Raw genomic sequence first — 12604 nt, 5'->3', positions numbered from 1 at the left:
CCATGGAGCAATTGCCCTTCAACGATTGCCTTGTTGCACTGTGAATGGACTTACGCCTCACTGTATCCACATGTGTCATTTTTTAATAGTCATGGATCTACTCATTCATTTCAAGCTTGTCTTTACACAAGTTAGTGCAATAGAAATACTCCATACCGAAGCAGCAGGTGAGCGAGGCAAGCACCACAACTCATCCTACAGTAAACCACTGATATAAGCATCTATTAGAGACAGCCACTTTTGCTTCCTTATATTGAAATTTCCTTATACTAGATTCTTTAGCAATTAATACTAGAAATATATATTGACTGCTAGTATGGTATCGAAAAATTAGATACATACTAACCAGATTAGGTAGGCGGAGAGTTCATTTTGAGAAAGCATCCATCTATATGCTGTCAGCAACTGTGCACAAAGTTAAGGCAATAAATGAGTATTTATTTATATAATTTCCAAAACTTAACTAAATAGCCATATCTGTTATTGGTAGCTAGAGCCCTTTTCTTATAGCCATTTTTATTTAGTTTACTTTTTTATTTTTCCTAGTACTTATTATAAATCCTTATAAGTTAGTAAATTTATAGAGCTCCTCCACTTTTCTCCTTAGATTAAAATCACTTAAAAAATATATCACGTGATATGCTGTGGAAGGATAGGAGGAAAAACTAAAAGAAAATAATCACAAAAAAACTACTTGTAGATAGAAAAGGAGATAATAGTTAGGCAGAGAGGGGGCCCTCATATTTAAGCTGGCGATGGAGGTACTAATAACTGGTGATAGGGAGTCTAGTTACTATAGCATCACTTTGTCACCCACTGATCACCCATGCTCACCCATGCTGTTGGATAGCATTGCTCAGCTTACCTTTACTTACCTACACTCACCCTGTGGTTTAGTATCTCTCACCTGTAAAGCAGCAGGCCTTTAAAGGCGCATATAACTTCTGGCCGCGTTGATAATACTAGCTTAAGTACGGCTGAGCGGACGGGAAGCCCTGTTTTCCACACCCTATGGTCGTATGTACGAGTAGTATCTTATGGCTGGGTTATATCTCGGTAATGAGCTGCTCTTGCAGTCAGTTGCAGCAGTGACAAGAGGGTACAGTGCGAGTGGAGTGACCGGATTGAATAGCCAGAGACGAGACGACTCAAATTCTCGGGTACTAAGGAATTGATACGTGGGATCGTGTTCATCAAAGATGAAAACGGGATCCACGGCGTTTCTATATACCATGGTGGGGAGGAATTTGACGAGATTGATCACACTCTCTGTGTAGGCCTTCCGACACATGGCTATGAAGAAGAGCAGGTTGCATATTCTGTCTCCCTAGACAAGGTCGAAAAGGTCATTGCAGTAGTTAATGTGAGTCTGTGCTATTTCCGTCACCTTCTTGCCCTGCTTGACGCTCGCATAGAACCGCAAGATGATTGATCTGGGAATTTCCGGGACGACAAAGAGCGCTCTGTATACGCCCAGGATAGGTGGGATGATGTTGTGGATAACTATAAACGAGAGGCAAGGCCGTAGATTCTTCATTAATAAATGCGCTACGGACCGATTTATTCTTTTCCCTGGCACCGACTCCAAGTGTTGATTTTCGAAACTAAACTACTCTCACAGGCCACGGTGGAGGCCACTTTTCATTTAAATGGTCAGGGAGACTAGTGCAGTGATTTTCCCTTTCTTTCTTATTCACTTGGTGCTACATCTTGTCCAGTATTGCTCTGGTAAACGGCGATAGATGGTACTGCATTAAAGAGGAATGGCTTTTTTGCCTACAATGATTTAAAGACTTGAGCTTGTGGGCAGTTCGCTTACTTTACTGTTAAGGCTATCATGGTTTGCGGGATCGACCCGGCGAACTCAATTTAACGCTAAATTACCTCTGTCAGCGACTCAGCACTAGGTCCTCCGTCAAAAATGCCTGGCACAACGCATTGGATGTGATCTCCAGTCTGGTCTTCCCCCTGGAGTGCCGACCCCAACTGCCGATGCCTGCAAAGTGCTTCACAGAAGAAAGATTTTATTGCACAAGTCCATCCATGTTCTTATTGTGAGGCATATCGATTCTCAGTTCACCCTTCACAGAGAACTAAAACTCCACAGATCAGCCGATGCCTCTAGAACCATCTTTAAGTCTCCAGGGGAAAAGATATCATGCAGCATCATAGCTGATGAATCTATATTATGATTGCTTGTACTCMGAATAATATCCTCGTCCCAAACATCTCCCGAGTTTGTGCAAGTCCGCGCCGCCGTGATGCCTTGGGAAGTAGTTCCCTCCAGTTGCGCTGGCCGCAGCTGGACCGCCCTTTCGTCTGAAAACGCTACAGAAGTTGATTCGGTGAAGGAGGCCTGCGAAAGAGAGACTAATTCTTGGAAGAATCGCTGCAGAGTTGCAACGGGCCGACTGATGGCGCTACTTGGGAACAAGCAATTTGCTGCTGTTTTTAAGAGGGTAAAATCACCCAGATCAGATGTAGTAACAGCGTTGCAAAATACAACGAAGCAAGCCGTTAGCGGCCAGTACAGTAGGGTCCTCGAAACCCGTTAGCAGCTGATCAAGAAAAGAATGGGAAGACGGTTTGCTCACCAATGCAAAAAAGCTGCAGTGTTCTCATTGTCGTTTGAGCGGCACATAGATATTAGAGCTGATAGTTCCTGCCGGGCAGACTGAAGATATAGTTTCCCAGCTTCCGGATGCTGATTCGGGACTACTTGAGATAAATGGAGAATGGTTGTCATGACAGAATGATAGGCGAAGTTCAGCGCCGCGACTTCACTGTGTACATCTAGACCCCTCCACTTCGGAGAAGGCAAAGCAATCTCCAGCAAGTCAATCAGGTTAGGGTGTATGCTCCGTGCTAAGGAAGCCATGACTTACCTGCTCTATTTTACTTCGAATATCTTCCATTTGAGGGATCAGCTGCTCGCGTAGCAGGTAGAATGAAGGAAAATCCTCCCCGTGCGAAGAAGGGAGGTTTCCGAGAAAAGGGATTATAGAATCCTGCACTTGAGCAAGATTCATGTAGACCTGAAGAAGATCGGAGACTGGAATATTGTTCAGCAACGAATCCCGCTTGTTAGCTTCTAAATTGACGTCAGGAAAATATCGAGATCTCCCGAGTTTCCAGGCATAGCTTCTGTCCAGCATGTAGCACCACATAACGCAGTAGTACTCTTCTTCACTGGCTTGCTGTCGATTTACTGCATCAGGGAGACAGAGATCAACACAAACCCTACAGGCAGTCCGTGTCAGCTCACTGCAGAGCTGCGTGTCACCGGAGCGCTGATGCAAAAATATCTACGTAGGCGTAAGAAGGGGGAATACAAGCTTGAATTGTCAGGTTAACTTACCCCACATAGAAGGGCTTGTAGGAGAGCAAGGGAGGGTGCAGTTAACAAGCGAATATTCTTCAGTGCTCTCTGAGCCGAAGTTCGGTACCGAAATGCCTTTGTGCGGATCTCTCTGGAGAGCTCGCCATGGTCATCGGCCATCAACACTGTAGTAAGAAACTTGCAAGCCACGGCATTGACGCAGACCGTGAAAAGGATGGAGTCAGAGGATGATGCATCGTTGTTGATCAAGGACAGCTCCATGCGCTTCAGAGTCGACAGGGATATGTGTTTGAAGTAATCCAATACATACGATCCAAACCTGTCACTACCCACGTCTATTCAGTATTAGAGATATTAGTCTCCCGCATATTTATTTATAACACAGGGAGGGGCGCAGAAAGTACCTTTTACTATCCAGGCAAGGAACTCCACCGAAGGCACGTCGTCGCAGATTTCTCCTGCATTACTGCCGTCGGCAAGGAGATTTTCCAACGCCTCCACACGATTTAAAGCTTGTCGCGCAACATACAGGGCGGATTCAATAGCGTGCTGCTTAGTCCAGGCAAGACCTCCAAGGCATTCCAGTTGACGTTGATTCCCTAACTGAGCATCGGTGAGTGGGATTACCGACATCCAACTACGAAAGTCGTTCATCATGTTTGAACCCCAGAGCACGTGCTGTTCCAAAACCTGGCCGGGCAAGTTGAAATTCGTTTCACACAGAACACCACCGACACCAAAGTCTCCCAGTTCCTCTGCGGCTGGTCCTTGCAGGGAATCGCAAGCTTCGAAAAATGCCTCGGAAGAATTTCGGTCCTCATGGCTTACCTTGGCCTTTCTCTTCGTCGGATGCGCTGGTCTCTTCGGCAGACGCCGCCTTCTTCGATGGTGGGTGCAGGCGGTCCCCTGGTCCTGGCAGTTTCCGCAAGGATAATCCCTATCGCAGCGAACCTAGAGCAGTGTCAGCTACTACGGGGAACAAGGTGCGGAATCTGTCTGGAAGTTCACACCTTTCGAGAGTGGCATGCGTCGCACTGTGGAGAAACGGTTAGACAGATATATTGCTCCATGGCAACAAGATACGATATCTCACCGCAGAGGATAACTGGTAAGGCTGCAATGCCCGCTGCTCACCTAACGCGCTTTCCATGCTTCACACCCAACTATTAAGGGAGGGGCAGCCGGCCCGAAAAAAGGCGAAAAGAGAATGGTCCCTTCTTGTTATGGTAATGGAGGCAGTCACTGTATATTCAACGGAACAATAATAGCATTGCAATCAAAGGACTGCCGGACATTTCCAGTCTCAACTATTTGAAAAAATTGCGGGTCACTAAAGCAGAGTTGGTTGCCATGAGAAATTTACGCTTTTTTATTAGTCAAAAAACTGACCGAAATGGGTCTCAGGGTGAAATTCGGCAACTCCGCTGTTTCAGCTTGGCAAAGAGAAGCGCTCTTTGTGGTTCGTGGATATTTTAGGAATTGGACGGGCATCAACCTTAGACACTGCACAGCCCTACAGGGTACTAATAGAACACTAATATTCTCTTGTTTGCCCTGAAAATGTTGCCACCAGAAACGAGAAGTGTGTACATACGCAGGAACTCGCTTGGATCCCGTCGCAATCTTGGCATGGGTCCAACGATATTAGGACCAGTGGCAGAAACCGGCAAAAATATTATATGGGGAAAAGAGAAACAAAAAGATTTGAAGATCATAAGAAATTTTTGAACACTAAGCGTGTCATACAGAAAAACGTCTACCGCCGTGAAATGCAACACATAAGCCCAGCCTTTCCAAGAAACCACAGAGCGCCCACAAACCGGAAAATCGACAGAGCAGACGTGGTGAGCAGGATTACTTTGAAGTACCATGCTGTGCGGTTAGTTGATGTAGTCTAGACAGCGAGTTAGCATCAAGTGCAAGTGTAAAACTGGCAAACTCACAGTAAGACATAAATTCTGTACCCCAGCATTGTTGATGAACAACGCCAATAAGCCATTGCTCAGGGTCCAAACAAGTACGAGATTAGTTCGGAAAGTCTTGTACGAGTCTTCCAAACTCGGCTCCTCTTTCTCCTCAGGTGGCCGGTATGGCGTAAGTGCGCGGTGCACGGTGTGTTGAAACTCGGTATCTATGTCTGCTTGGGATTTCTCTACTTCTTCTACAAAGCTGGTCATGGAGTCTGCCTGCTTCGTCTGTGCAGATGGAAGGGAGTCCGCTTTGTCCGATCCCTTCGTACCCCACGAGACATCGTGCCAGTTGCAGAAGGCATAGACCATCAGGATGTTTATAGACGCGGGCATTCCCAGGAAATATGCCCAGGAAGAGGTTAGCATATGCCAGGGGTCGAGGTAGAGAATGCTGGATATAAAATAGATTCCATAGGTCGACGCCAACGCGAGTAAGACGAGCCCGCTGGTCGAGGTGAAAAAGGACCCGACGAAGCCTCCAACTCCGTTACCGACATCGAGATCGAAACTGTCTCCAGTGAATGCCGATGCCACAAGATAGAAGGATAGAACGAGGATATACATCTGAATGATTGCAAAATAGACGAATGCTAGCAGATACGGGGCTTTAGACCTAACATCAGATGTGTAAACGAGACGGACCTTCCTGGAAACGACTTGGAGCACCTACCCCTTCGGCCGGTTCCCTAGTGCGAGAAAGAACTGCTGGAGAAGGAACACCATATACGTGAGCTTGATTACATTATTTATAATTGGCGATGCGTCGTTGCCGAACGGCCAACCCTTGTTTTTGTTTGTAGCGCTCGGTGTTCCCACAATATCCATGATAACAGAGGTGGTCAACCAATACGCAGCTAAAGCCTGTTAGTTTTTTGCATGTGGGTAAACAAAGAGGCGAAGATACCAAGTGCAAACCATGTCATAATGAGCTGGCAAACATTGTAGGCCAACTGCATGTGGAGGAACAGCAGTCGTATGATGCTATGGTCGCTCTTATAGATGCGGTTAAAGTGCATGATAGAGTACAAGCTCGCAGCGAAGGAGCCATTGAGCCATCGCCGTCTTTGGCCCAGAAATTCAGCAGGGCCTGTAGAAAGGTCAGATGCGGTCGTATCCTTCCGGGTTTCATCTTTCTCACCTTCAGGGACATCGGTCTCCCCCTTCGATGTTTTCACGTACGTTAAAGTCCATTTGTGACCCGCCTTTGCAACTAGCTCGAAGCATAAGATGCGGTCTTCAGCCAGGAACATGTTCTTTTTGAATATATTCATCCCCTCAATCCGTTTCTTGCCGAGTCTCTTGGAAAGGGTATGGTCACCGTGAAAATACTGTTCCAACGGCCGACCCATTATAGCTCGGTACCGGTAGGCAGAGAATGCCCCTGGAAGGACGCTGACATAGCCGAAGGCACTTTCGAGTGGCTTATCGAGAATATTGGAGATCTTGTATTCAAAATTCTGGGCCGCAACTAAGGGATTTACCAGTTTCTCCCATCGTGGACCAAGCAAAGCATGAATCTCCCCGCATGCTCCACCCAGGTCGTGGTTATTGTAAAACGCCTCCCATAATGCAAGGAGGGATTTAGGGCCCGGTTTCGTGCCTGCATCGATCAAAATACAAATGTGGGGATTAAGGATGCGCCCAAAGGCTTTGAATAGCCATCGGTGGGAATTGATCTTTTTGCTATTTGCGTGCTTGAGGCAGAAGACCATCTGTACCGGAGGTAGGTTCGTCGGGTCGTCTTTACCTTGGGGGCGAACTAGTTGCTGTGATGGAGTGACCGATAACTGGGTTGTATATTCAAACTGTTGAATATTAGAAGTGGGCCTTCAGGATCATAATAGGGAATACAAACAATATGGGCGACAGTCTCTCTCCCATCCACATCCCGTTTCATTATCCCATCCTGGTAAATACCAATGGTTGCCAGAGAATCGAGTGTGTCCTTATCACAGGGATTTATACCATCAAATATGAGACAAACCACAATCTTCTGCCACGCAGGTCCTCCTTTATTCCAGAATTCAGTCTTCTTGAGGTTGACAATTTCCCGAATATTCTGGATCACCCCATGTAGCGTCCGCGCCGTGAGCACTTTGTCCTCATTATAATATGTTATAGCAATAAGCAACTCTGTATGTCGGTTGTACATTGCTGTCCGGAGATTATATCCATTGCGGAGGGTGAAGTCGTCCGGATCACATGTGGCAGCCGTATCTAAACGATTAGACGGATATACTGTAGCCTCGCGGCATTCTCTTCACTTACATCGTAGGTGTGTAAATTCCTCCACACTGACATCCCCGCCATCGCGATATTTAGGCTCAATGGAGTTGCGAATTGCACTTGGGACCGGATAGTCCACGCTAAGCACAGACCCTTGGACCAATTTGATTTTGCGTGTTGGTAAACGACGCAGAGTGCTTGCAGCGCTGGTTTGACGTTTCTGCGACGATGATGAAGCCACAAAGGAGTTCTGTTCAGTGCAATAGGGCGCTGAGCGAAATCCCTCCCTAAGTCGCGCTCCCGGGCCTAATCCTTGTTCAGGACCCTCCCAGCTCGGAGGATGGCTGACAAAATTTTCGGTAGGATTGGAATAAGGGTCTGGGAAAGAGGCTCGTGGCGCATGCATTTCCTTCTGACCTAGCTTCCCCAGGTTGGACTGGCGCTGGTATTGCACGCCTAGTCGTTAGGACTGCATCGGATGAGGTCTCTGGAGAGGACTCACCGTCTCAGGATAGCTATCGCGAGACGACGGTGTGTACAAGCCGTCGAACTCAGTAGGCTCAGATGCCAGATCTGTCCAGTAGTTCTCCATGACCTAATATAGTTCTGATGAATCGAAATCGTCCCCCCGGGTTGGGGTGGTGGAGGGGTTTAAGTGAGAGACTGCCCAGAGTCGTAGATAATCTCCCGTAAGTTATAGATAATATATCTTACATTGCAGACTCGTTCATTTCTKACAATTCGAATTCACAGACCCGCATATTCTCAGCTGGGCCCCTATACTTCTGAACTGATTGATTGCCCAGGTGGACACCGCAGACCCACTCTTATGCCGAACCAATTGCGGGCGCCAGATGTTAAGCCTACCTGGAAGTAAATCTTGGCCGTCAAATCCGATATTTATAACCGGAGTTCGTCCGAAACTCCTCGCTTGATATTCGAATCTAGTTTCATCAAGATCAACTCAGGTGGCGAGCTGATCTCCAGCGTCCGAGGGTTTGGGTTCGGCTGGCCTAGTATCGTAAGTATAGCCTACAATATGCGGCCGTTATATCAGCCTCCATATTGCTAGATAGTTTACCTTCTTCTTCCGGTTTGCAAGCGACCGCCCGATATTACTTTTCTGATATCAAATTCCACTTGGGTGCGAATTCATTGAGTTGAATACCTACTCTTATCCGACTCCTATTACAGCTCATCCGAGTAACCTAAGTCCCCTTTTTATATTGGGAGTAAACTCAGTTGATCTGTGTAACTCCTTATGTTGTCCCGATTAGAGCAACTCCTGACCTCGCCTTCGCGAGCGGAGATCGAGATACAGCTGGATAAACCAGAGCCTACCTATACAAATCTGGATTGTGTCTCTGGTCGCATTAATCTCCTGTGCGAGTCATCAATGGATATAACAACCATAAACGTCACACTTTCTGGCTCAGCCACGACAAGGTTGACGTTGAAAAATCGCACTGAATCCCACCATGTATGCATTCAGATTCGATCATGGCTTTTAACTCTGACGTATCGCAGTTGCTACAGAGAACTGAACAAGTTTTTCCGCCTTTAGCCGCCTTCAAGGGCTCAACTTCACGGTATAAGACATTGCGCAAGGGAGTGCACACGTTTCCATTCTCCATAAGGGTAGCTKGTCCTACCGTGTCCTTTGCCTTATATCGGCGCTGAATCACTGATCATTTACGGAATCTTTAGTTTCCTCAAGTGTCTGAATGCTACAAGGAGGGCATGGACGAAGGTGAGGCCCCGGAAAGCTGTGAAAATACCCGGCCACGCAACAGAAAAAGCTTTCACTTATTGCGAAGACTTCCTCCCTCTATGGGAAACGGAGTGACCGCTGAAGAAATTGCATACTCTGTAAATGTATCAATTAACAGGGGTGGTTTTATGAACGCGCCCTTAACAACAGTTGAGTGTTCCCCGTCGCATGACAACTCCCGCACTACGAGTCATCACTAAGTATTTTCGGACCTAGAGTCAGAAAATATACTTCTATCCTGTCTCTTCCTTCTGTCCTCCTCCTGATCATAGTCTCACTATGCAGCGACGCTTGGTTGACATCGGTAGAAAAGATGTCGAAATACCCAACTCTGCCGCCTACCAAGTTGACATCAAACTCGCAAACGGGGGCTTTCTTTTTCTAGGCCAGCCGATTCCGCTCGAGGTCTATATAACAAAGAGAAGGGCAACGCAATGCGACGTATTTCTGAATGACTTCCAATCAATGATCATCGAAACGACCAACATACGGGCACAGGCCAATTTTGAGACCAGGAAGCATTGGAAAGTCATCCAAACGGTAACAAATGTATGGCAACTGGTGTCTCGTGGAGACACATCAGTTCAATCAAGGCTAGGAGTCCATAACGGCCTTTGGACAAACCACCGGATCCCTTACACGCTGACACCGATATTTGAGACTTGCAATATCAGCCGCAGTTATAAACTTGAAATACGACTTGGATTTCGGTTTGATCTGCCAAAGGCAAGACGCACCTCAAGGCATCGCTGAAGCTTAGCTGATCTTTGGTATTTATCTACAGGCGCAGACGAGAATTTTAGAAGCAGAATTTCCGGTATACATCCTGAGCCCTGATCCACAAGGCCGATGCCTCTCGAATTTGGATCTTCGAAGCGAATGTGCTGAAAGGATGATTTAAGACATGGACTGAATAAGGTTGATTAGTTGAGCTACGTTAGGCGTGTACTGCAGAAACCCTCTCTCAAATCATCTAAAATGTTGTGTATCTTCGTCATTCAGTCAGTCAGACGCTGGAGCACGTCGCAAGTTGCCGACAACTAGCATCAGAGCTTCAGAGTTAGCAACATTCATCCGTCCCTTTTCTCTCAAACAGCTAAAGAAATGATATAAGTACCTTTCTAAGCCTTCGAGTTCTGTCTGTCACATTGGGCATTTTAAACCATTCAAACGAGGCTGGCTGAAGCCTCAAACCGACAGCCCCCCCTCAAAAGAGAAAGAAAAAAGAAGGAAAAGAAACAAATAAGGAGACCCTAATATTGACTACGGAGGACCACTTTCGGAACTGCTACCAAGGGAGGTCGGTCTGGTAGGCCGACTAAATTTAGCTACTAACCCGATACCAATGTCCTCAAGGCGTCACGGGCATATAATAAGGCCGGATTCTTCGCGCTTTGAACCGGAGTGGCGCCGTTCTTCCGAAATAAACTCATTCAAGCCAACAGAAAATACTTAAATTGCTGTCCTTTCCTCATCTTCTCGCCCTTTGAAACGTCCACATGGCATCCGCAACGGCTACAGGTATGGCACCCATTTCAGGTGCCTGCACGGGACCAGAACAATATGAGCTCCCCGTCAACGACGCTGCTTGTGGTGTTCCGAATACCGACAGTTACAGGTCTGTTTTCGACAGGTGCGCAGAACCTGCTGGAGTTCGCCCGTACTACAACGACTGCGCCCTGTACGCCCTCGCAGTTGACCAATCAGTTCAAGACCTTATCAATTGCCTCTACAATGCCGGTATAGAGTGGGAGGATGTCTGGTGCTATGGTGAAACGAACGCTACAGCTACGGCGATATCTTATCCTAAGCCCACGGGTCACTCCGCTACATCAAACTCAACCTCAACCACAAGGAAGAGTTCTGTATCTTCCACCTCACCACCACGAGCGACGGCCGCAGATGAGAACAGTGCTATGCGCTTCACTAAGAGCACATTCGGAGTCAAATCTTCCCTTGCCTTGTTGTGTCTTGTTGTCTCCGCGTTCGTTGTCTGAATCCTGAGAGGAGGTTGCCGGGGAGATACGGTGCTAGGCATATCCACTGTAGGCATTGATTGCGTTGAGTTTTCTGAAGGGAATATTGTCGTGTTTTACTTTCTTGACTGGATGTGCTATAACTGTTAGCCAGTGATCCGTCCTGCTATTCTTGGTCAGCATTACCAGAAGACCCCTTCGTCACACAAAGGGACCAAGACTTACTTTCTGCTCCTTGTATTTGAGCATTGGAGGTCTAGAGCGACGGAAATTCGGCGGATATGACTCATGAGGGTACGTGGCGTGGTGGTTAGTGAGATATAAGGGATAATTATTTCTATCAAAGATTGGCATGAAATTGGTGTGGTGTGGAGATATATATGTAAAGTGCTACCCTGTAATAACTACCATGGTTTATGAATGATTTTCAACCATCACCTATTCGACCCTATAGATATTAAATCAATATCTAGGGCGACCGCCTCCCTAGATAGACTGACAGCCCATGGTTCGGGTCCATTAGCGGGTAACCCGCACCAACCCGCGCGGGTTCAGGTGTTGGTGCGCATTCTAAGGTCTAGGACCCGAACCCGCTCCGGGTTGGGCCCAACTAGGCTCTAGTAGCTCTACCCATCCGAACCCAACCCACCCCTAACTCTACTAACTTGAGTTAGATGTATATGTCTTTTAAGTGTAGCTATAAAATCTTCTAAATAAATATATTAGTTACTAGTATCTTAGACTTTCTTAATCTTAAGAAAAGGTAAAGGATTTCTTTAGTACGAGGCTAAAGGACTGACAACAGCTAACTGACAATCATAATACAAGTACAAACTGGCAATGATGAGAGAGAAGAACAGATTTCGACTACTGTGTATTCATGATCAGATGTCTTTTTCGCGTATGCACTCGTGGCATTTAACCCTGTCCAGCTTTTGGGGTAAAGGTCAGGGCAGCCGTGAGTCGTGTGAGAGCTAGGGGGCCGCAGCCACATAATCACATTTATACAAGCATGTTATACGAGTAAGGAAATCTCTGGCTATGCAGTGATGGTGATGGCAGAGCACCTCAGTCCTATGAGCTAACAGGGTACCGAGCCCAATTCATATTTACTTTTAGGTGTTTCCCAAGACAATTTATCTGAACATCATGTCTGTGATTACTCAATTGATAGTTAAAATATGGAGGACGTTGATTGGCCAAGGCGTCTGCTCACGTGCTCCGATAATAGTAGCCCGTGATTTGCTTCCATGGTGGCTCTTCAAATTTCCTCTCTATTGACGACAATCTGACCTTCCACTGTAAATTCCATTCGTAATGA

The 12604-nt window shown here is 46.7% G+C and overlaps 3 protein-coding genes across 3 annotated transcripts; 1 reads left to right on the top strand and 2 right to left on the bottom strand.

Moving 5' to 3' along the window:
- Nucleotides 1-2590: 2590 nt before the first annotated feature.
- Asppvi_009846 (Zn(II)2Cys6 transcription factor) lies at nt 2591-4490 on the bottom strand (the record flags this gene model as incomplete). The annotated part of the gene is made up of 6 exons (XM_043305692.1): nt 2591-2827; nt 2886-3290; nt 3359-3675; nt 3745-4291; nt 4351-4374; nt 4434-4490. 6 exons carry the CDS (start codon nt 4488-4490, stop codon nt 2591-2593), a joined length of 1587 nt encoding a protein of 528 aa, XP_043161627.1.
- A 606-nt stretch (nt 4491-5096) lies between these two features.
- On the bottom strand, nt 5097-8128 carry Asppvi_009845 (uncharacterized protein; the record flags this gene model as incomplete). The annotated part of the gene is made up of 8 exons (XM_043305691.1): nt 5097-5234; nt 5284-5923; nt 5981-6164; nt 6215-6397; nt 6449-7115; nt 7166-7527; nt 7579-7978; nt 8039-8128. 8 exons carry the CDS (start codon nt 8126-8128, stop codon nt 5097-5099), a joined length of 2664 nt encoding a protein of 887 aa, XP_043161626.1.
- A 2678-nt stretch (nt 8129-10806) lies between these two features.
- Asppvi_009844 (uncharacterized protein) lies at nt 10807-11304 on the top strand (the record flags this gene model as incomplete). Its single annotated transcript, XM_043305690.1, has 1 exon — nt 10807-11304. One exon carries the CDS (start codon nt 10807-10809, stop codon nt 11302-11304), a length of 498 nt encoding a protein of 165 aa, XP_043161625.1.
- Nucleotides 11305-12604: the final 1300 nt, after the last annotated feature.

Source organism: Aspergillus pseudoviridinutans (genome assembly GCF_018340605.1).
Source record: "Aspergillus pseudoviridinutans IFM 55266 DNA, scaffold_7, whole genome shotgun sequence".
In the NCBI taxonomy this organism is placed as follows: domain Eukaryota; kingdom Fungi; phylum Ascomycota; class Eurotiomycetes; order Eurotiales; family Aspergillaceae; genus Aspergillus; species Aspergillus pseudoviridinutans.
Note: the sequence above shows the minus strand (reverse complement) of the source record. Positions and strands in the feature narration are given on the sequence as shown.